Here is a 24381-nt window from a genome sequence, read left to right on the forward strand (position 1 = left end):
GCTGTGTAGAACTGCCTCAACAGCTCCGGTGGCAGGCCGTGCTTTCTCAGAAGCCGCAGGAAGTACATCCTCTGCTGGGCCTTTTTGAGGACGGAGTTGATGTTGGTCGCCCACTTCAGGTCCTGGGAGATTGTAATTCCCAGGAACTTGAAGGTCTCGATGGTTGACACAAGGCAGCTGGACAACGTGAGGGGCAGCTGTGGCGAAGGATGCCTCCTGAAGTCCACGATCATCTCTACAGTCTTGAGCGTGTTCAGCTCCAGGTTGTGTCGGCCGCACCACAGCTCCAGCCGCTCCGCTTCCTGTCGATATGCAGACTCGTCACCGTCCTTGATGAGGCCGATGACAGTGGTGTCATCTGCAAACTTCAGGAGTTTGACAGTCAGGTTCGCTGAGGTGCAGTCGTTCGTGTAGAGAGAGAAGAGCAGCGGAGAGAGGACAGAACCTTGGGGCGCCCCAGTGCTGATGCTGCGTGTGGATGAGGTGCATGTTTGAATATTAAGCAAATAGTTCATTGCTGTATTTGCGTTCCATTGTCGATCTGTCCCAGCTTGGTCGCTATCTTCAAAAGAAGGAAAAGAGTCTTTTTGAAGACGGGAATCAAGATTTGACGGGAAGCTGCTAATTAGGTTAAGGTCCAGTAGGCATCTTCTAGTGGTTGTCTCAAACAGCAGGGCCGTTTGGAATAATGCAGTTTATCAAGTTGTGGGGGAGTCACTGTGACACCTCAGGTTGTGGGGCGCACGTCCGCTACAACCACTATATGTCTCCTTTAAAAACCACACCGTTCCGTCTTTATTTATTTATTTTTTTATTAGAGCAAATCAAGTATGCCAAATGGGTGGCTGTCATTGCAGATCTCCTGTCAGCTCGAGGAGACCTCCAGCTGGTCTCTCTCCAGTCAACCGGAAACCTTGGCTTGTCTGCAGGTTTACCACGTCCAACTAAATGCCTTCTCATCTTCGGGTGCATCGTTGCTGCTGCTGCAGGAGGAGGTTCGAAGACTCCTCAAGGAGTTTGTCGACCGGCGGAGCTCTGTGTTAGCTTGTCACCCCAGCAGCAGGACATCCTCCACCGAGGGGGTGGCGGGCAGCGTGGAGTTCTCCCAGGGCTCGTCCGGTATCAATGACATGGATGGCTCAGACACAGAGAGAGCTAGCAGAGGTGGTGGCGATGTGGGAGCAACAGAGAGGTGGGTCAAAAGGCCAAATATTGAAAGATCCAACTTTGGCAGGGCATCCAACCTTCCATTTTTGTGTTTCCGCAGGGTGGTACCATTGGGGGAAGGTGATCCCGGAGGAGTCCGAGCAAGCGGGGAGCTGGTGAGCCCCGACAGCGGTATGAACACCATCCGCAGCAGCCGCTCCTCCAAGGAGAGCTCAGTGTTCCTCAGTGATGAAAGCCCGGTTGGCGAGATTTTTGGGGCAGGTCCTGGGGGCCTCCTGTTGAGGAACCCCTATCCCCTTGGGTTGTCATCCCTTTCACCTCCCGTGGCGCCTGAGAGGAGGCGGCATCGGCGTTCCAACAAAAAGAGAAATGACCACTTGGATCAGTTTCATTTCGATCCGCTCCATCCACATCACGTCCTCCAGAATTCTGCAGGAAAAGCAGACGACGATCGGCAAACGGCGGGAAGCTCCAGCCTTTCAGAGTATGAAGAACTCTACATGGTGGATTTCTCTGATCCCAGTTCTTTGGGCGGTCTGGAAAGTAGGCAGTCTTCTACTGATCCAGACTGTGAAAATGTGGAGATGATTGAGACAGTGGTTCCTCCCACCCCGGTCAACAGCTTGGCTGGCGGTCACCTGTCCTGCAGTTGCGGCGCCAGGTTTTTCCCAGAAGACGTGGCAGAGAGGATCAGTGGGCTGCAGCACAAGGACAGCATCTCGTCCTCCTTGTCTGAAACCTGGGAGGAGCTTGGGTTCGACACCCCTTACTCCAATAACACCTGGAATAGAACCAGAGGGTCAGAGAGCCCTCAAATTCTAGAGGAAGCAAAGTGCAAAGAGTCTGATGGTGTGAGACCGACTAGGGAAGAGAGATCACAGAGGGAGTGGAACCAGGAACCAGAACTTAGTCTGATCATCGAACAGACAGAATCCTGTGAAAAGTGGATCCCGGATTCCGTGCTTGGTGGTAAGTGGAACCCGGTTACCGTGGCTGATCTGCAGTTGACACCGCCAGAGGAGGAAGTAGAAAATAAAGCTGGTGTCTTTAGAGTCAAAGAAACAACACGTCCATTGCAGAAGAAGAAAATGATGCTCAACACTTTAACACCAGACACATCTCAGGAGGACAATGACGAACCACAGGGGAGTAAAGCAGGTAGACAGATGCAGGCGATGGATTTCTGGACCTACTCGGCACAGAAGGGCTTTCTGAAATCAGATAGCGGAACCACCACTTCTTACCCGGAATCACTTGACATGTGGAATACAACGATCCGGAATGACAGTTTTTCTCCTCTCACGACCCCCGACAATTTGTCCGAAGACTCTGGGACCTTCGTCGGGGCGGCTCACAACATGGGAGGCAGCGCTTCTGTGGAAAGTCCACAGGGATTCTCCTATAGGGGCATGGAAATGTGGAACACAACCATACAAGAAGACAGCTCTTCATCCGCAAGCCCAGAAGGAAACGGAAATGGAAAGGACCATAGTCACCCTGGTTTAGTGGATGGAAGGGATACTCCAGCAACCAAACAGCAGGGAAGAGAAGCAGAAAGAGTAGAACAGGACAAAGAGGTCAGATGTACTGGTCAAAAGCAGAATGTCCAAATAGTCATAGAAGGGGAAGAAGGCAGAATATCAGACACGGGAGACCCTGAGCCAGCAGGGAATCTTCCTGTTCCTCACATGGTCATCTCCATCTCAGACTATGACAATGTAGGAGACTGCAGTTGGAGCATTTCGTCCTCCCCTGACATCCACTGGAGTCCTGTTGTAGATATGATACAACTGGAAGAGCAGTCCAGCCCATTCGTTGCTGTAATCAAACCTGTAGAAGACAAGACAGAATCAGATGGAAGCTCTTCAGAAAAAGTCTTTATTTTTGAGGGAAAGAGTGTCTTAAATTCAACTGAGAAAACACACTCTGTTGAGCTTCGGTCGCCATTTGTTCTGTTTGACAACTCTCAGACATTTTCAGAGGATAATCAGTCAACTTTGGTAGAAGCTTGTGGATATCAAATCCAGACTGAAGATTATTTATCTCAAAGCCCAGGTAGTTTGACTAGTCTTTTGTCCAGTAAACCAGAAAGTTCTGGACCAGCATCACCATCCAACAATCTACCGCGAAGGGTAGCACACGATGATAGCCAAAGCCAAGAGGGTTCCACAAGAGAGACGCTCAGCCCCAGCTCTGGTGTTGACGGAGATACACTCAAATTAAGCCCAGGCAGTCGAGACGAACTCAGGTCCAATTCTGACGGGGATACGTCATCGTGCCTTGAAATGGAGTACATTATTGTTCCAGGAACAGTAAAGGCAACTGATCGTGATCCCAAAGAGGCCGAAGGGAAATCAAAAGGATTAAGGAAGCCCATGGAAACTTGTAACATGCTTTCCTATGCTGTTTCACTGCTGAAATCTCAGAATCAGAAAACCACAGAGCAAAGCGGTCAGATCCAAAATGATCAGTCAACCAGTGAGGATTACAATCTCACCAGAGCCGACAGAGAAACCTTTCAGCAGTCAGAGTCGAGGCCAACATCTGGAAGTGAAAGTCAATTAGAAGAAGGCTACTACGAAGATAAAACCACCGTCAGTGGCCGAAGCATGTCACCCTCATTGAGACACCCATCAGATCACTTCCTCAGAACCAGAGAGGAGATTTATGTCCACTCCCAAATCTCCATGGAGGACTCAGGTTCAGACAGTGGGCACTCACCGGTCAATTCGACTGAGCCTCATCCTGACTTTCAAGTCTGGGGGGCTCAGTTACAGAGACGGGACACACCGCGATCATCGTGCAACAGCTCTGCCGCCTCTCACACCAGCTCCTTGGTTAGCACCCCTGCGAGCGAATCAGACGTCCCCCGCGACAAGGCCCTAGGATTACCATTTTCCGGAGATTTGATGGAGGAGGAGAACGACGAGGAAGATCAGGAGGAAGAACTGACAATGGTCCAAAGTTCTCAGGATCTGTTGAGTTTCACAGAGGAGTTGATTGAAAGTTGTCCACTTCCACCAAACAGCGGCCCGTTAGAAGAGGATTTACTGGACTATTATGATGGTCAAAATGGAAGGACTGATGATTGCTCAGTTGGACACCACGTCAGAGATTGGTGGGCATCTCGCCAAAGCTGTTCTTTGAATTTAGGGTAAGTACCGCACATCCATTCTCGAAAACATTTCCCTTTCAGGATAGTGAGTGAGCTCGAGCCTATTGCAAATTACTTTTGGGTGTGAGGCAGGGTGCATCCTGGACTTATCACCAGATGTGGGCAATTTAGAGTCTTCTGTGAACACACATGCACCTTTTTGAGATGTGGGAGGAAGTCACAGTACTCCTTGATGGAGAAAGTTCAGAACCGACATTCAAACCCAGAACTTTGACCACAAAGCAGCTGGACTATCAACATTGGTCACCATAGTTTTATTTTCGCTACCAACCAAGTTTTTGTTTTCATTGTTTATATAGTGGTCCCTCCAAAACAACCCTACCCAGGACAATGTTTCACCATTATTTTAGATTAAAAATGTATTGTCCCCTTTGGGAATAATAACAAACAATGAAAGGCAACCTATGGAACATATTTTCTTTCAAAGCCACCCATCCATTTTCTATACTGCTTGCCTTCTTTTTGAAATTTGGACTAGCCGATACATTGTTTGACCATGATCTGGATCCAAAATTCTAATTTTGATCCAAACCTTTCAAGCGTTATTTCACATTATTAAGACAGTTTTGTGAGTGTTGTTTCAATGTTAGGATATTGTATTTTAGGTGTACTCAATAAGTCTGTGACCTGGGTCTCTCGGTGTGTGTTTAGAAATGTGTTTACCCCTCATTGAATATGCATTTCCTGCCTTGCTGCAGCTGGAGTCCCACCGCAGTAAACGCAAACAACTCCACTTGCTCCCTGATGAGGCGCGTGTGCTGTTTTTTCTCCAGTCGTGTGTTGGGAATTTTAAAGTGTTTTTACTTTTTTAGAAACTTAGCAGCAGCATTGGTTACACTATGAAATGGAGCAACATGAAATTTGTTATGCAACTGTATCATGGGTAAACCTGCAAAACATGTTTCAAGAACTAATGTATGAAAAGTGCACTGGAAGTCTGTCATTTTGGTTTTAAGCGGCTATTTTAGGGTCGTGTTGGCCATTTCCAGGTGTCCTTCAAAGAGAGATTCATCCTTGAGGTTTTGTCTGATTGCTACTAAATTGAAACCACGTTTACTTGATGGAAGGGTGATTCTAAATGGCGGAAAAATTTTGTTTTTTTTTGTTCATTGCGTAGGAGCGGACCGTGATGTCAAAGTTTGACTTCTCTGTTTCTCATTTTCCAGATGCCAAAATATGACATCACGACTGTTACTCCATCGGACCAGTCAGAGCACTACACAACAATGGACAACGACTCAGGGTCCACCCCATAGTGGTTACAATTACCACCACATTGACCAAAGGACAGAAAACCTGGAAGGCTGTGAGTCTACAAGGAATATCTCAGACGTCTACGCCGAGTTTTCAACTCAAGTCCCACCTGCAGACTTTGTAGGTGAGCGGGAGAGCTACTTCAAACCTTGTCATAGCGAACACAAGCACCCCGACCAGCAGGATCATGTCCAGTATGTGCCGGAGGGATACGCCCACTTCCTCATGTCCAGGTTAGTTTTGCCGTAGAAAGACTCTTTAATGACCCAGTAAATGCTTTTTTTTTTTTTTCTAGATACATTACATACTGTATGTTTGAAGATAAGTTTGCAAACAATATAGTACTGAATTGCTGAGGTATTGCATTAAAGTCTTTTTCACTTTCTCAGTTGACTGAATCTTTGGGGGTGGGTTAAAACGGGACCAGATGATGTAAGCATTGGCATGAGTTGTCCCTCCCCCACTATATGAGTATTAAGCACCCTTATTCCATGCAGTGGCTGTACTGCGCAATTGCCACTTCCTTACTGATAAAAACTTGGGCCATTTCTACCACCACAGCATGCAATTGGCCATCAAGCTATGCATACAACCCGAAAAAATGCTCCTTTCCTGAAGTGTTATGCGTTATCTGGGCTACAGTCTCTCTGTCGTGTGCCCCCACACGCAAGTGCGTAGCGAAGCAGTGAAAAACCGGACGGCTCCGCAGCCCTGCACCAGCTCGCCAGCGGCTAGAGTAGCTGCCCGCAGTTCGGCACACTGGCGTTGGTTCCCGTCCAACTCGCCACAGCCGCGACCCACGGGGTCCCTTACAACGGAAACACTTCAAGAAAGATAGCTGTTTATTATATGCGCTAGCTCGCAAGCTAACTGGCTACCAAGCTTGCCAGTACGACATTGGCTCATTCGATGTCGCCGTCTCACTTCATTTTGTGTCGTGTGTGTGTTCACATAACAGCAACGCTTCAGGAAAGTTAACGGTTTAATAGACAGTCAGATTGCGCCTGTGTGTGGCTGGGTGAGCCGCAAAGAGGCACAGACACGTACGTGATTGACAGCTGAAGTTTCTGTGGAATGCACTCAATAGACACATCCAAACAGCCCTGCAGTTGGGGGGCTGGTTCTGTCTTTCATGATTTTGGAACCTTATTTTACATACTTGCAGATTTGTTTTATTCATTTAAATTTGACAGACTTGTTAACACTCTTCTCTGTGTTGTGTCAAATTTATAAGAATTTTTTTGGGTCAATTCTCTGAGTCCTTAAGTTAGGGGTTTCCCTAAGATGGCTGATTTGACTGAAAAGCATTCATTCAAATGTATCATCTTATAAAATAATTACATGTACCCAATTGCCTTGCATTTAATTGAGAATATATATGGCGGCACGGTGGCTGACTGGTTAGTGAGCATACTGTCATATACTGCCTGCAGTTCCATTATTGTAGCCGGGAGGGCGCTTTGCGTTCTCTCTCTCTCTCCCCTCCCTTCTCTGTTTTCAGCACCTGTCTCCAATCAGCCTTATCACCACCGGAGTATTGCAGTTACATTCAGTGGTACCACGGCCCATTTACCTCCCGTAAGTCACCCTATTCTTCGTTCCCTTTTTGACTCCTGTGTCTTCTTGTTCCAGTGTGTTTTCCCCCCGTGTTCCTAATCCATGTAATTCCTGCCGCCAAGCCTGTCCTCACCACTGCCTGCCACCTGTCCACACCGCCGCCTGCCAACCCACCTAGGACCATTACCTTTCATCAATAAACTATTCATCCTTTCACATCTGCCTCCGACTGCTCTTGGATCAAGCCACTCTCTATTCGTGTCCGAATACTTCGACCATTATGGACCCAGCAACTCCGGAGGCACTGATGAACGCAATCACTCTCCAAGGAGCCCACATAGGAAAACAAGAAAAGACTCTCCAAGAACTCACGGAATCCCTACACTCCCTCACACAACAGGTATCCCTCCTTTCTTCGACGATGCTAGCTAACCCTCCACCTGTAAGTACGCCTTCCGAGCCCGCAAGCCTCAGCGCCACCATGCCAAATGTATAAAGAACCTCATGTTCCTACTCCGGGGACCGAGGTGCATGTAGCCAGTTTCTACTCAATTGCTCACTCTTTTTCAACCTTCAACCATACAGTTATCCTACCGAACAATCCAAAGTAGCGTATGTCAGTAAGCTCCTCCGCGGCAAAGCAATGGTCCACTTCCTTATGGCTAAACTCCACTCATTCAATTCCTTTTCCGATGAACTTCGTAAAGTGTTCGATCACCCCGTTCGGGGCAAAGAAGCCACCCGTCGTCTCCTCACGCTCACGCAGGGCGCTCATTCTCCAGCGGAATATTCCGTAGATTTCCGGATATTGGCGGGTGAATGTGGGTGGGATGACGCAGCACTTCGGGGGATTTTTTCCAATGGCCTTTCCGAGCAGCTCGAGGATGAGCTAGCAGTCCGGGACGAGCCCTCCTCTTATCGGCCTTTCCATCCGTCTGGATAACAGACTGTGAGAGCGTACACGAGAGAGGGGGGTTCGCTCGCACAAAAACCCACTCCGAGCGCTGCGCCGCCAGCTTCACACCCACCTTCCACCTTTCCATCACTCCCCGTAGCCACTGAAGAGCCCATGCAAGTTGCTAAGACACGGTTAGATCCACAGGAGCGTCACCGTTGTATCGTATATGTGTATCTAGTGCGGTCAAACCGGTCACTTTATTTCTTCATGTCCCCTACGGCCAAAAGACCAGGCGCACCGCAACCTGAGAGCATCGTGGTGAGGCAAACCTCCATCCCCTCAAGCTCTCCTTCTCGCATGACCGTTCCCGCTTGCATTATAGTTTTGGCTCTTAACACCCCCATCACTGCCCTGATTGATTTCGGTGCCGATGACAATTTCATTCATGAAGCCATAATTCACCAGCTCCAAATTCCTCTCCAACTGCTTCCATCTCCGAAGAAGGTCACAGCCCTGGATGGCCGTATCATCTCGCTGTTACCCACCAAACTGTGCCATTCACCTTGCTTACTTCAGGAAATCACTGCAAAAACATTTCCCTTTTTGTTATCCCTTCTCCTGAGTCCCTGGAGGATATCATGATCTCTCTCCGGTATTTCGTAAAGACCTGGCCATTTTTCTATCCCCCTCACCGCCCGTATGACTGTGCTATTAATCTGCTGCCGGGGGCCCCTCTTCCCTCCAGCCGTCTCTACAACCTTTCCCGACCTGAGAATAGTGCTATGGAGGACTATATCCATGACTCTCTGGCTTATGGACTATTCGACCTTCCTCTTCTCCAGTTGGGGCCGGTTTCTTTTTTGTTGCACAGAAAGACACCATTCTCCGCCCATGTATTGACTTCCGTGGTCTCAATTATATCACCGTGAAGAATAAATCTCCGCTTCCCCTCATCGACCCCTCGTTTGAACCCCTCTGTGACGCCCATGTATTCACCAAATTGGATCTACGGAACGCCTACCACCTTATCCGTATCCGAGAGGGGGACAAATGGAAGACCGCTTTCAATACCCCTCTCGGACACTTCGAGTATCTGGTCATGCCATTCGGTTTAACCAACGCCCCTGCAGTTTTCCAGACATTTATTACTGACGTCCTCCATGACATGCTCAACCGATTCGTATTTGTATACCTTGATGACATCCTAATTTTCTACCGCTCCCCCAAAGAACACCGCCTCCATGTACGCCAAGTCATTCAGCGTCTCCTTGAAAACCGGTTATAGGTTAAACCTGAAAAGTGCGAATTCCACCTCTCAGCCGTACACTTCCTGGGCTACGTCATCTCCAAAGGTCAACTTCAACCCGACCCTGCTAAGATCCAAGCAGTCGTTAACTGGCTCACTCCTACCACTCGCAAAGAACTACAACGTTTCCTTGGTTTTGGCAATTTCTACCATCGGTTTATCCGTGATTACATCAAGGTCGCTATTCCCCTCACTAGCCTCAAATCCGCCAGCTCCCTCTTTCGTTGGACCCTGGCAGCATCCCAAACATTAACCGACTCAAGACCCTGTTCACCAGTGCGCCCATTCTTCGCCACCCCGACCCCTCCCTCCAGTTCGTGATCGAGGTTGACGCCTCGGACACGGGGGCAAGGGCTGCCCTCTCGCAGCAGGACCCCACGACCCAGAAACTGCACCCTGTGCCTTTTTTTCCCCCGTTGTCTATCCCCTGCCGAGACTACGATGTCGGCAAGCGAGAGCTACTGGCCAGTATATGGGCCTTGGAAGAGTGGAGGCACTGGTTGGTGGGGACTGAACAACCATTTATCATTTGGACCGACCACAAGAAACTCGCTTACCTCCATTCCGCCAATCGCCTTAACCCCCGACAAGCTCGCTGGGCTCTCTTCTTGAGCAGGTTTAATTTAAATCTCTCCTTCCGTCCTGGCTCCAAAAACGGCAAACCTGATGCCCTGTCTCGACTTTACTCACCCCCCATCAGCCCTGACAAACCGGAAACCATTCTTCCTTCTTTATGCGTCGTTGGTGCTGCCACTTGGCAAATCGAACTGGTGGTTAAGGAGGCCCAAAAAACTCACCCGGATCCCAAGACTGGGCCTCCAAACCGCCTGTTCGTACCAGATTCTGCACGCTCTGACGTTCTTCAGTGGGCTCATACCTCCAAACTCACCTGTCATCCTGGCATCACCCGCACCATTCAGTTCACCCGGCAGCATTTCTGGTGGCCCAGCCTTGTTCAAGACACCTGGGAGTTAGTCCAAGCCTGCTCCGCCTGTCCCCGAAGTCTTCACACCTGCCCCCAGCTGGGCTGCTGCGTCCATTGCCTATCCCTAGCCGCCCTTGGTCCCTTATTGCTCTGGACTTCGTTACCGGTCTACCTCCTTCTGAAGGTAACTCTGTCATTCTCACCATTGTCGATCGTTTTCAAAATCTGTCCATTACATACCTCTCCCCAAGCTACCATCCGCCTTCGAAATTACTGACCTCCTTGTCCAGTATGTCTTTAGACTCCACGGTATTCCCAAATATATTGTCCCTGACAGAGGTCCTCAGTTCTCATCCCTGTTGTGGAAGGAATTCTGTAAAGCGGTGGGCGCAGCAGCCAGCTTGTCAACGGGATATCATCCGCAGACCAACGGCCAGACGGAGCGGGCAAACCAATCTCTGGAATCAGCCCTCTGTTGTGTTGCCGCACGCAACCCCTCCTCCTGGAGCTCATTCTTCACGTGGATTGAGTACGACCACAACTCCCTCACCAGTTCCGCTAGCAGTATGTCCCCATTCATGGCTTGCTATGGTTACCAACCGCCATTATTCAAAGAACAGGAGCGGGCAGTGGCAGTCCCCGCAGTCAAGGTTCATCTCCAGCGGATCCAGGCTGTATGTAATGACGTCCGTGCGGCATTGACCGCCGCACGCAACAAACAGCTCGCGGACAGTCATCGCTCCCCGACGCCCAAATACAAGGTGGGCTTTCTGGCTCACTGGCTTTCTTCTCACAACCTCCCACTTCAGACTGAATCCCGTAAGCTCACTCCCTGTTTTATTGGTCCTTTCCCGATGACCAAAATCATCAATCCCACTTCCGTCCGGTTGAAGCTTCCACTGTCCTTGAAAATTCATCCAACCTTCCACGTCTCATTGCTTAAGCCTGTCTCCACCTGCGCCCTGAGCCCTCCGGCCGAACCCCCTCCACCCCCCTGGATTATTGACGACCATCCGGCGTTCACGGTGTCGAGCATCCTTGCGTAAGGCCTAGGGTTGGAGGGGTTTCCAGTACCTAGTCGACTGGGAAGGGTATGTGCCGGAGGAGTGGTCGTGGATTTCCCGGAAACTAATACTCGATCATACCCTTTTGGACGACTTCTACGCGGCTCACCCGGGGAAGCCTGGCAGGACGCCTGGAGGCATCCGTTGAGAGGGGGGTACTGCTTGCAGTTCCATTATTGTTGCTGGGAGGGCGCTTTGCGTTCTCTCTCTCTCTCTCTCTCTCTCTCTCTCCCCTCCCTTCTCTGTTTTCAGCACCTGTCTCCAATCAGCCTTATCACCACCGGTATATAAACCTGCCTGTTCCAGGAAATCCTTGTCGTAGTATTTCAGTTACTTTCAGTGGTACCATGGCCCATTTACCTCCCGTAAGTCACCCTATTCCTCGTTCCCTTTTTGACTCCTGTGTCTCCTTGTTCCAGTGTGTTTTCCCCCCGTGTTCCTGATCCACGTAATTCCTGTCGCCAAGCCTGTCCTCACCACTGCCTGCCACCTGTCCACACCGCCGCCTGCCAACCCACCTAGGACCACCGCCGTTCCTTTTCATCAATAAATTATTCATCCTTTCACATCTGCCTCCGACTGCTCTTGGATCCAGCCACTCTCTATATACGCTGTCACATTTGTATTTGCATTGTTGGGTAAAGGGTTCCATAATCGCAAGCTGACGGGAAATGGAAAATGTCTAACTGTGTTTTTTGTTTGCAGCTGAAGAAATTGGGTGGGACGGTTGTGTTTAAAATGTACTCCGCTGTCACTTTGAGGTTTTAAGTTGTGTTGTCTTTGTTGCGATTTCACACAAATTGAATATACCAGCTCATTGGCGTTAGTGGGATGGCTGCGTTCAACTGGCTTGAATCCAAAATGTTCCCACATCGTCGCGGAGGGATTAGGCTTTGGAACTAATTCCATTTATGCCGCTCAATTTTCTGTACCTGCAGCTACCGGCTCGCCATCAGAAAACCTAGCTTCATATACGCGAGCACGCGCACACAAACACGCACACACAAACTCTCACGCAAGCACGCACACGGCAAATAAGATGGAGGGTCCCTGCTCTCCACTATCTCTGATTGGTTTAGAGACTACGATGAAACCCATCACGTGTCTGGTTTCAAGTCGCTGAAGTTTTTTTTTTTTTTTCTTCCTCGAATGACTGTGCACCTGTACTCACCCTCTTTTTTTTTTTTTTGCCGCAACATTCAGAAATTTGGGCGCATATGCGACAAATTAGTTGCACTCTAAAGTCCTGTCCCGTCCCAAATAAATTCATACGCCGGATTTCATTTTCGTGCATCTCAGACGTGGGACGCACATCAAATGAGATCCCTGTATGTGTATATATTTTCTACACCGCTAATCCTCATTAGGGTCACGGGCGTGCTGGAGCCTATCCCAGCTAACTGCAGATGAGGGGTACACCCTGAACTGGTTGCCAGCCAATCGCAGGGCACATACTGTATAAACAAACAATCATTCGCACTCACATTCACACCTACGGGCAATTTAGAGTCTTCAATTAACCTACCATGCATGTTTTTGGGATGTGGGAGGAAACCGGAGTACCCGGAGAAAACCCATGCATATATATATATATATATATATACCATGTAATAATAATAATTTCATTTTTGTTATTAGTATATTAATATATCTTTTTGTTCGAGCTCATATTCTATAACATAAGCATTCATATTATTAATGTATGTATTTAATATTCTTAGTAGTTGTAGTAGTAGTAGTATTCTATCCTGGTAAACGATTAAAAATACTGATAATTTGAAGTACAATTTTATTATTTTTGGGTGAGGACAAGCGGTACGGAAAATGGATGGATGGATTAATGCATGGATGTATATTATGATTATTTCTGGTTTCTCCCAAGTGGTTTTATGTGTGTGTGTGTGTGTGTGTGTGTGTGTAGCTCCCTCTTTAATGATGGCTCCTCATTAACAGTTGCATCACTTGGCCACTGCTTTTGTAATTCTGATGATCAGCCCCTTCCTCTTCGGGGTATGTGTCCCTCCCCTGTCTTTCTTTGTGTGTGTGTGTGCGCGTGTGCATTTATGTGTGTGAGTGTCATTGTGATGTGGTCATGTGACCTGGTGGTGGAGAAGTTGCTTCATGCTAAGGTAGGTGTGTAAATAAGATGATCGTGCGTGTCCATGTTTCTTCTCTGTACTCCGCTATTATGCTAATGTTTGTGCACAGAGGGGCTATGTGAAAAGTGTGTTGGGGGGAGGGCAACACTGTTCCGCATTGTTCGCTTTTCCCACACGTGTAGCTCTGTCATGAAGAGTTACTTTATTTGTTCAAAAATATCTCAGCTGGTAGCTTGATTATTTTTTGTGCTCTTTGACTTTTGCGGTATCTTTTTGTGCATGCTGGTCACAGTGATAGCGGTGGTCATTTATGTCATGCATTGTGTTTCTGTGTTTCGGAGCAGGCGAGACCACACGGCAGCGGGAATGACAATGACAACTATGATGATGAGGAGGAGGACCTCCAGTGAGGAAGCTGAGGATACAGAGAACAGGGAAGGTAAAAAAAATTTGTTTTAAAAATCACATGCTTATTAAGTTAATTAAATAATTGTACGGGACTAAATCTGCATGTAACTGTGTTACTGTCCCTTTAAGAAACAGCGTGCATCATTCACTTACGACAAATAAACGCTTTCCTCAAATAGACACCCAATGAGACCATATGGAATATTAAAAAAAAAAATAGTTTTACCCTTTCCACGCGGTTTAAACACATTTAACTTATTAAAACACACCTTTAAAGCATTCCTTAGCTCCCGTTCTCCCTATTGGGCTGTCAAGAAATGGTAGACTATCATAAAACATCACTGAGGAAACGGAAAGAAGATAACTCTATAGTTCTCCAAATAAGAGTCAAAGTCTGCTTGCTTCGAGCTGTTGAAGTTAACTGTAAAACTAATACTCATAAGACAAACAAGAATTAAACATTGTATAGTTCAACACCAAAATATTTACCCAAACATCATTTTGTCTAATGAAAGTCAGCTAGATTAATGCTAAACTATAATGTGAAACACTTTTTAGGAATGAAACCTTTGCCGCATTTTTGATGAAGACTTGGGCCTACTATGCCACTGTATTTTAATATTAGTCATTTAGATTGTACCTGGAATGTCAAGTATTTTTTTAGGTTGTACTTAGGGTAAAAAGTTGGCTAACCACTGGTATAGATTTTACGGTAATTATAAACCTTCAAACAACTTCTACTTTAACACACACGGAGAAGCAACACATACAAACAGAGCATATAACAATACTCACAGACAATATTCTCCCTGCTCTGAGGGAACAACAGCCATTACTGGAGATTAGTTTGGGACCTTCTTGCTTTTAATTCGGCTGCAACTCTTCCTATTAGACTTCAGTGCTGCTCCACATATTTGCAGCACAATGTGGTACTACACAAAATGTGCTCCACTTGAAATTCAGAATTGCCTGTATACTGTAAAAACCCATAAAAATTGATTGCCTAAATATCAGCGATATAGCAGGGGCTTGAACGATGAACAGCGATACTTTGTGTAGAAATTCATGTGATGCAGCAAGAACAGTCAGCAGTAATCTACAGTGTCAATAAACAGTCTGATAAGCATTCCTTCTACTTTGTGGCAGACCCTCCCTCCACCGCAGACGTGTCGGGGGGCTCCAGTCAGAGGCGTAAGCTTGCGGCGCCGCCTATGAATGTGTCGCTGGAGCGGAAGGAAGGCTCCCTGGTCTCGGAGCACGCCCTGGACACGGACGAAGATGAGGCGGCTCTGGACACTGGAGACGACCTGGACGTCGACATCGAGCAGCTGGACACATCTGAGGAGGAGTGCGACCAATCCGTCCCTCCGACGGGGGGCCAGGAGGTGCACGAGGATAATCGGCTGTGGAGGAGCGTGGTGATTGGCGAGCAGGAGCATCGCATCGACATGAAGTGCATTGAGGCGTACAAGAGGGTCATCTCTCATGGAGGTTAAAAACAGGTGCATACTCGAAACCTTTTGACAGCTCCCTTGTGTAACACCGTGTTTTATGTGTCAGGTTATTACGCCGAGCAGAACGCCATCATCGTGTTTGCAGCCTGCTTCCTGCCTGACAGCGACTGTGACAGTTACAACTATGTCATGGAAAACCTCTTCTTGTAAGTAAAACTGCACTTACTACTACTAATATTAATACTCTGGTACCTTGACTTATGAGAGCCCTAACAAGAATTTTACAAGCCACTGTGTCGTTGTGTTTGCGTTGCGTTGCAAGCCAAAATTTGAGGTCAGAGCCATCTTCAGATATGCTGCTGCTTGAGTGAAGTGGAAAAAAAACTACTACTACTGTAATGCCCTTGCATGTGGGAAAGGAGAGCCACAGGTGCTGATGCATTTAAAAAAAATTATTTGTATTTATTTATTTATTTATTGAATACCTGCAGAACAGTAAAAACACACAAATACAAAATGACAACACTTGCAAGGAGCTGCTGTCTAATCAGCCAACCCGACTCCAGCTGCTGATGTCATTCACTACACTTGTGAATGCACACATTCAACTCACCAGTTCTAGTGTATACTGTAGTTACACTTCATAAAACCAGTTACTGTATTTCTTTACGTTCTCTTTCATTGTGTTCTATTACATTTTTGTACGCCATGGTGGATGAGTGGTTAGCGCATTCACCTCACAGTTCTGGCCTTAATTGTGTGGAGCTTACATCTTTCAAGTATTTTTGGAAAGTTGTGCTGATCAACACAAAATTGAGCAGACATGTCTATCATAACAGGACGCATAAAAAAGCCTCAAGGAACTATGCTCAGAATTAAACATTTTGTTTTGAAGAAGTCATTTTGAGCAAACTCTGACTTGGGAATACACCCAAATGAACCCACCACCCAAATGAACCCAGCCAGGTATACTACATAGCTGGGCGATGCTAAGTTGCCGAGCTTTCTTTCCGTATGTATAATGGCATCAAGGTTTGATGATCATTTCGAGATCCTCAGATTGTGAGTTCACCATGAAAAAGTGAGTGCAAGGGACTGTTCTTCGCTTCATGCAGCTTTAATGATCAATTTTATGATGTGCGTATTGTGTAGGTACGTTATAAGCACCTTGGAGTTAATGGTGGCAGAGGACTACATGATTGTCTACCTGAACGGTGCCACGCCTCGCCGCAGGATGCCCGGCATTACGTGGATGAAGAAGTGCTACCAGATGATTGACAGGAGGTGACAGTCCATTTTTTACAGATTGGGCAGGATGTATCTCCTGATGACACCTCCCTGAACTACATTGTTAGCAATGACGCTAGCAGGAGCACAAGAGATGGCCTGATTGGTCCACAGTTATCCCAGCAATGGGATTCATGGTTGCCTTCCCAGCAGGATATCAATGATTGGCCAATGTAATGTCAAAATGTGAGGGATTCCAGCCTGGCTTAAGGTTTGTAGTTAGGGTTTCAAATCATAGTTTCAAGCCAGGGTTCCTTCCCACTTTTCTTCCTTTGCCTTGCGTCCTTCCTTCCTGCTTTTATTTGTCCATTCTTCTTTCTGTCCTTTCTACCATCCATCCTCCCTCCCTGCCTTCTTTCCTTCCATCCATCCTTCTTCCCATCTTTCTTTTAATCCTTCCATTCTGCCTTCCATTCTGCCTTCCTTCCTTCCTTCCTTCCTTCCTTCCTTCAATAAGTTAATTTAAGTGTATCCATACTTTTGGCACACCCTGTACATTATTTACACCACAGTGGCCTGTATTGTTAGAACTGACGCTAGCACTAGTGTCCTGGCTGGTCCGCCATCATCCTAGCAATGAGACTCAGGGGTTGTCGTGGTATCAGATTAGCTAGGACTGGCCTATGTAATGTCACCCTGCCATTTTGAAGGTGTTACTTTCAGATCCAAATGTTACCTACTGCATTGTGCTTTCAACTCTTTGACTGCTCTCAATGATGATGTTCACTTCTTTCAGGCTGAAGAAGAACCTGAAGATGTTCATCATCGTCCATCCCTCCTGGTTCATCAGAACACTACTGGGCATCACCAGACCTTTCATAAGGTTAATTGCATTTATCCACACAGTTAATACTGAAGCACTGGGGGGAAATAACCAAGTACAAATACTTTGTTACTGTACTTAAGAAGATCTTTCAGGTATCTGTGCTTTACTTACTTTACTTTATTTTTCTGACGACTTTTTGCTTTTACTCCCTATATTTGAAAATAGATATCTTTACTTTCTACTGCTTAGTTTGTCAAAATAGGTTATAAATTTTTTTTCAACATCCACGAATGACAACACGACATAAAAAAGATGTAATTGAGAGAGATAAAATCAATTGCCGCTGTGATCTTGATTGATTTAAATCTTGAACACAAGTAACTGTACTTCTACTTAAATATAGAGCATGAGTACTTTTTCCACCTCTGGTTAATAGACATTACGCCATACACAGTTATATGTGATTGTCAAACGTGTTTTGTGTTCAGTTCCAAGTTCAGCAGTAAAATCAAGTACGTGAGCAGCCTGCAGGAGTTGGGACACATAATCCCCATGGAGTACGTCCACATTCCCCCCAGCATCGTCAAGTAAGTTTTTATAAATACCAGTGACGGGCCGTGTATTTGATACCTGGACCTTCAGTTGGGATTTACCTGACTTAATCCACCTCTTAATAGCCCCACTATCACATCACAATTACAGAAACCACCAATACTGTACAAAAACACAATGTAATAGCACACAACTGCCACATATATGATCTGGGGCTGTTCAGAATCAGTATTTAGCTAATAAAAACCAAAACCATTTAAATATAACATACAGCATATTAGGGGTGAAACTGTTTAGAGAATAATTTAATTGCAATTTTCTTTTTCTCAATGTTGCGATTGGGTGGCACAGTGGAAGACTGGTTAGCACATCCGCCTCACAGTTCTGAGGACCTGGGTTCAAATCCGGCCTCACCTGTGTGGAGTTTGCATGGTGTCTCTGTGCCTGCGTGGGTTTTCTCTGGGTACTCCGGTTGCCTCCCACATCCCAAAAACATGCATGGTAGTTAATTGAAGACTCTAAATTGCCTGTAGGTGTGAATGTGAGTGCGAATGGTTGTTTGTTTATATGTGCCGTGCGATTGGTTGGCGACCAGATCAGGGTGTACCCCGCCTCTCGCCCAAAGATAGCTGGGATAGGCTCAAGCACACCCACGACTCTAGTGAGGATAAGCAGGACGGAAAATGAATTAATGAACATATTACAGAGGCTGCGCAGAAAAATAAACCATCCTACAACATCACTCAGCGGAGGAAAAGAAACTAAGGATTCTTATGCCTTTAAGTGTGCTCCTGCGTTTGCGAAACAAGTTTGTAGTTGCCCTATGTAGTTGTGTTTGTAGCTACGGAAGAAAGACATGTTCCTTACTCAGCAGTAATCTACAGTGTGCCGCATCATCTTTCCTAAATCCAAAATAGGCCCAGACAACAAAACTACTACTCCTCTTTGACCAAAAAGTCACTTATCGGGTCTTTCTCGGTTCTGTCAAGGCTATTTTCAAGAGATATTGTAGCATGAACATTTCTCTTGTGAGTTTAGTTTCATCGGACTGCTGTGTGTTTTTTTTTTTAAGAGCTTGACTTGACTTATAAAAAAAACCTCTTGGCTGATTGTTATTTATTTATTTATTTTTTTTAAAATTGAGAACGGGGCGGCACGGTGGCCGACTGGTTAGAGCGTCAGCCTCAAAGTTCTGAGGACTGGGGTTAAATCCCCGGCCCCGCCTGTGTGGAGTTTGCATGTTCTCCCCGTGCCTGTGTAGGTTTTCTCCGGGCACTCCGGTTTCCTCCCACATCCCATGAGTGCGAAGGGTTGTTTGTTTGTATGTGCCCAGCGATTGGCTGGCAACCAGTTCAGGGTGTACCACGCCTCCCTCCCGAAGATAGCTGGGATAGGCTCCAGCACGCCCGTGACCCTAGTGAGGAGAAGCGGCTCAGAAAATGGATGGATGGATGGATAATTGAGAAAGGAGCAACAATTTGAGATTAGAGTGTGCTTCAGAACGTCACAGATAGATGGCGCTAGTAAACTTCACAACTGCCCACCATCAATTTGCTTTGGTTTGTTTCCTTGCAGTGGAAGGAAAATCAGTTGGTGGCGGAAATGTGGCATTAAAACTGTTTGCACCAAAAAAACCTAACATACGCTTACTGGAAGCAGTGCAACCAAGAGAAACCCTACAAAATTAAGAGAATGACTGCCTTGAAAGCTTACCACCACTTGTTGGTACACACCAATTGGATGTAACTGGCTACAGCCCATGTATACGGTGGGTGGGAAGTGCAAAACAATAAAACAAATTGTGAGACAATTTTACATTTCAGAAAACAAATTAACAAAAAGCTGAAACAAATTTACATTTCGGAAAACAAATGGACAAAACACGTAACAAATTTACACTTCACAAAACAAATTAACACCGGCACGGTGTGTGGCTGGTTAGAGCATCAGCCTCACAGTTCTGAGGACCGGGGTTCAAATCCCGGCCCTGCCTGTGTAGAGTTTGCATGTTCTCCCTGTGCCTGTGTGGGTTTTCTCCAGGTACTCAGGTTTCCTCCCACATCCCAAAAACATGCAAGGTAGGTTAATTGAAGACTCTAAATTGCCCGTAGGTGTGAATGTGAGTGTGAAAGGTTGTTTGTTTATATGGACCCTGCGATTGGCAACCAGTTCAGGGTGTACCCCGCCTCCTGCCCGATGATACCTGGGATAGGCTCCAGCACCCACACGACCCTAGTGAAGAGAAGCGGCTCAGAAAATGGATGCATGGAAAACAAATGAACATAAGCTGAAAAAAATTACAAGTGACCCAAACCGGAAAGGGAACGTACCATGTCACAGACTGATGCATAGGTTTCCCACATGCATTATGAGGATTCCCACGCATTTTCCTGGCAAAACACACCCTGCTCCAAAATTTCTGGCTCCAGGCTGCTGTATCCCAGTAGAACACGCCCTGCTGCTTCCAGATGGTTAAAAAAAGTATGTGACTTATTAAGTATGGTGATGTTTATATGAATGCCATTAACCCTAGAGCCTGCCGCACACTGCGCAACATAGTCGAACCCGACTGGACCGGACCATCGCATAAAAATTTGAGTTGCCAACGCACCCCACACATTGAGCCATTGTATATATGGATGCCCTGAACAGCGAGCCTGTATAGGTGTTTGATGCTGTAAATACAATGTATTGTACATTTCTTAAGCCATAAAAAGATAGATTCATCATTAAGGAAGAAGCAGGTTGATAAAGAGAGAGGATGTTGGTGAGAATTAAAGGGAAAGTGTGGATATTTGAAAGGAAGCTCGCCGGCTCCATTCATTTGTACGTACATTATGGTCACAAACTTTGCTTTTTCATCCAGAGGCACATTATACATTATGAATATAGTTTACTATTGTTGTAAAACAATATTTGATGTGTTACATACTATTTACAGTCTCCTCCAAAAGTATTGGAACAGCAAGGTCAATTCCTTTGTTTTTCTTGTATACTGAAGACATTTGGGTTTCAGATCAAAAGATGAATATGAGAAAAAAGTTCAGAATTCCAGCTTTTATTTCATGGTATTTATATCTAGATTTGTTAAACAATTCAGGACAGAGCACCTTTTTTTTGAAGCCACCCTAAACCTAACCGTAACAAACATCTTTGTTTTTTTTTTTTTGTACAAATATGAGAGATATTTGTGATGGTGAACTTGTTACATCTGCGTAGCCTCCCCTCCCCGCAATGAAGGAGCCAATCATGTTGAAGCGGGGTGCGTCTTGCCAAGAAACGGCGTGGGATTCCTAAAGCATCAATTTGTGATATGGTGCATACGCTTTCCAGTTTGTGTCACTTGAAAATTTGCTTCCACTTTTGTTAATTTGTTTTCTGAAATGTAAATAAGTTTCGTGTTTTGTTAATTTGTTTTCTGAAATGTAAATACGTTTTGTGTTTTGATAATTTGTTTAATGAAATGTAAAAGTGTTTCATCTTTTGTTAATTTTTCTTCTGAAAAGCAAGTGTTTCACAATTTGTGATGTTGTTTTGCACTTCCCACCCCTGTACATGTACCATCCATCCATTTTCAACACCGCTTATCCTGGTTAGGGTCGCAGGGCGCTGGAGCCTATCCCAGCGGACTTCGGGCAAAAGGCAGACTACACCCTGAACTGGTCGCCAGTCAGTCGCAGGGCACATATAGACACAGACAACCATTCACACTCACACTCACACCATCACTGAGTGGGAACTGAACCCACGCTGCCTGCACCAAAGTCAGGCGAGTGTACCACTACACCACCCGTGACATGTACCATCCAATGGCACCCAATACAATACATTCATCATTTGTAATTAGTTTTGAACCACAACGTCATTAGCTTGAATTTGGTTGCCCTCAAGGGACATAAAGGCATTACTTGGTAAAAAGCACTTTGTGTTTTGAGCTTGATTTTCAATGTCCCCATTGCAAGGTATGACCAGCAGAGGGCGGCACACACTTGCATGCATGAGGTAAAAAGCACCCAGCCGCCTGTACTGTACTAACCATCATCTGTTGCAGCCTGACACGAACTCATTAACTATTCTAAGGTCCAGTTGATACATTTGTGGCTTAAATTGCATTGCCTGATCTGCCCATTTGATTGCATGTGCATTCAGACATGTCTGCCACAATTCATGAATTCCCCTATTTTTATTTTTTGGCCCTCTTGAACCCTTTTTGCAGACAAACTGTATGTAAAAATATGTATACAATTATTTTGGTGGTATTTCTGAAATGCCCTAAGATGTCACAAGATGCTGCTGAAGCCCTGTCTAAATAGGAAAGTACTGTAGTACAGTAACAAAGAAGTACAGTATGTTGACTGTACTTCTTTGACTGAGGGACAACCTTTGTTTGTCGGAGAAAAGCTGAGTTTAGCCTGGGTTGTGAGTGGAAGTTAGAGAGAGTCTTCATGGGCATGTACAGGGTAACGCTGTAAGATGAGTTTGACATGATATTAAGGTATTTTGGATCATGTTTATGGTATATTTATAGATTAAACTATTAATATAGGCAATTACACTGTTACCCATGATTTTGTGGTTCATCTTTTTTTAAAGCATTCGTTTTCCCATGGGTTTTACATTATACTTACTGTAATGCCCTAACATGGGATAGGAGAGCCACAGTCACCAATGCACTTTCCATTCATTTATTAAACACTGGGAGAACAGTAAAACATCAATTAGATGAGCATACTCAAAGGGGAGCTGCTGTCAGCCACAGCCCACGCCCAGACACTCACACGCAGACCCCACCAGGCCCCGCCTCTTAAAGGTTTTTTTCTGTGAGGACACAGGGGGAACTCAAGCTACCAGGGTACCTAGGGACGTTACTGCAAAGGTTCCTGCGGTGGGAAAGCCCTTAATGTCACATCCAAAATGTAATGCAACTCTTTTGTGTATTAGTTTTAAGAAAAAAAGCTCCACTGTCCCACACCCTCCTCACGTGGCACAGTAGACACAGGCTACTAATCTACCACAAACAACAATTCCACCCAACCCCCCAATCATAAACGTATCTTCTTTGCCCTCCACACACCAGACTGGACACAGATTTAAAGGACGCCTCAGGAAAGTAAGTCTACACAAGCTATATCAAATATCACTACAGCATCACCGTACAGAAATTGCACAATAATAATAAATTAGAAGATAACAATCTACAATAAATGATAATATCAATTTAACTAAAGAAAGGGATTTTGTTTTTTGTTTTTGCAACAATTGTTTAAAAATATGACAATAAGGACAGTCTTATGATACAGTGATAATCACTAAATTGGGACAAATCTAGAAAACAATCTTCATACATGTCTCTCTATTTATGTAAAGAAAGGAAAAATGCATAGAATCAATCATTTTAAAATGTGACATAATACCAGTGCCACGATGAGTGACCGATAATGGGAGATTTTCTTCCAATACTGTATATTAATTATATCACTGTATCAGGATTCATGATACTATCATTATCATTATTTACATTTTTTAGCCATTGTTTCTGTAGAATTGTCCCTTGTTTAGTTAAACAGATGCAGTATCATGATGTTTTCCTACAATATAGAATATCGGCCCATCACTTTCTTGTGATACTGTTATTATTGCATCTCTGCTTTTTGCAAATGATTATCAAAATGTTTCTTTTTACCATTGTTTCTATAGAAATTCACTTTCTTTAGTTACATAAATATGCTGGAGCATAGCTTTTCATCCAATTTGTTGATTATAGTGCAGTCGCTGTATCGTGATACTGTTATCCTGACTTTTATGGTTTCTCTAAAATTTTAGAGCTATATAGAATGTATCGTAGATTGTTTTCTTCCAATTTGGCAATTATCGGGCTATCGCTGTGTTGTCGTTATTGTGATTTCGTTCTATTGTTTTGATAGAATTATCCCTTCTTTAGTTACAATTATGTATCGTAGATTATTTTAGATTGATTGAGAGATTGTATCATAGTTTTCGCCCAATTTATGTCTTTGTATGTGTGTTCATGTTTTTTTTTTGTGTGATTATCACATCGCCCAATACTGTTATTGCAATATTTTTTTAAACATTATTTTGATCCAATTTTCTCTTCTTCAGTTACATAGATATGCTGTATCGTAGATTTTCTTCAGTCTGCAAATTACCACGCAATTGTTGTATCGTGATACTGTCATTAGCCTGTTTTTTTGTTTTGTTTTCGTACATTGTTTCCTTCTTTAGTTAATTAGATATCCACATGCATCACAGATTGTTTTCTTCCAGTATATCAAATGTTGGGCAATAACTGTATTGTGATCGTTATGTTTTTTTTTTTTTTTTTAAATGACATGAGCTTAAGCGGGCAGAGGACTTTGAAAGTGCTTTTTCAGAAATAATTGTTTATCAACACTTTTTTAAGTGATTCATTCAAGAGCAAGTTTATATAAATTAGGGGACAGTAATTTTT

The 24381-nt window shown here is 45.1% G+C and overlaps 1 protein-coding gene across 8 annotated transcripts in view; it reads left to right on the forward strand.

Moving 5' to 3' along the window:
* Positions 1-24381, forward strand: part of LOC133474957 (uncharacterized) — a 60726-nt gene that overhangs the window by 33784 nt on the left and 2561 nt on the right. For 2 of the 8 annotated variants that reach the window (XM_061767163.1, XM_061767170.1), the window contains exons 8-18: positions 858-1192; positions 1268-4321; positions 5509-5829; positions 13790-13884; positions 15000-15344; positions 15414-15513; positions 16460-16591; positions 17331-17417; positions 17849-17947; positions 21875-21914; positions 22990-23022. In XM_061767163.1, coding sequence (XP_061623147.1) covers positions 858-1192; positions 1268-4321; positions 5509-5829; positions 13790-13884; positions 15000-15344; positions 15414-15513; positions 16460-16591; positions 17331-17417; positions 17849-17947; positions 21875-21914; positions 22990-23022 — 4641 coding nt within the window. The other 6 variants (XM_061767169.1, XM_061767165.1, XM_061767164.1 and 3 more) reach the window with 6 other exon arrangements.

This window comes from Phyllopteryx taeniolatus, chromosome 3 (assembly GCF_024500385.1).
Source record: "Phyllopteryx taeniolatus isolate TA_2022b chromosome 3, UOR_Ptae_1.2, whole genome shotgun sequence".
NCBI lineage: Eukaryota > Metazoa > Chordata > Actinopteri > Syngnathiformes > Syngnathidae > Phyllopteryx > Phyllopteryx taeniolatus.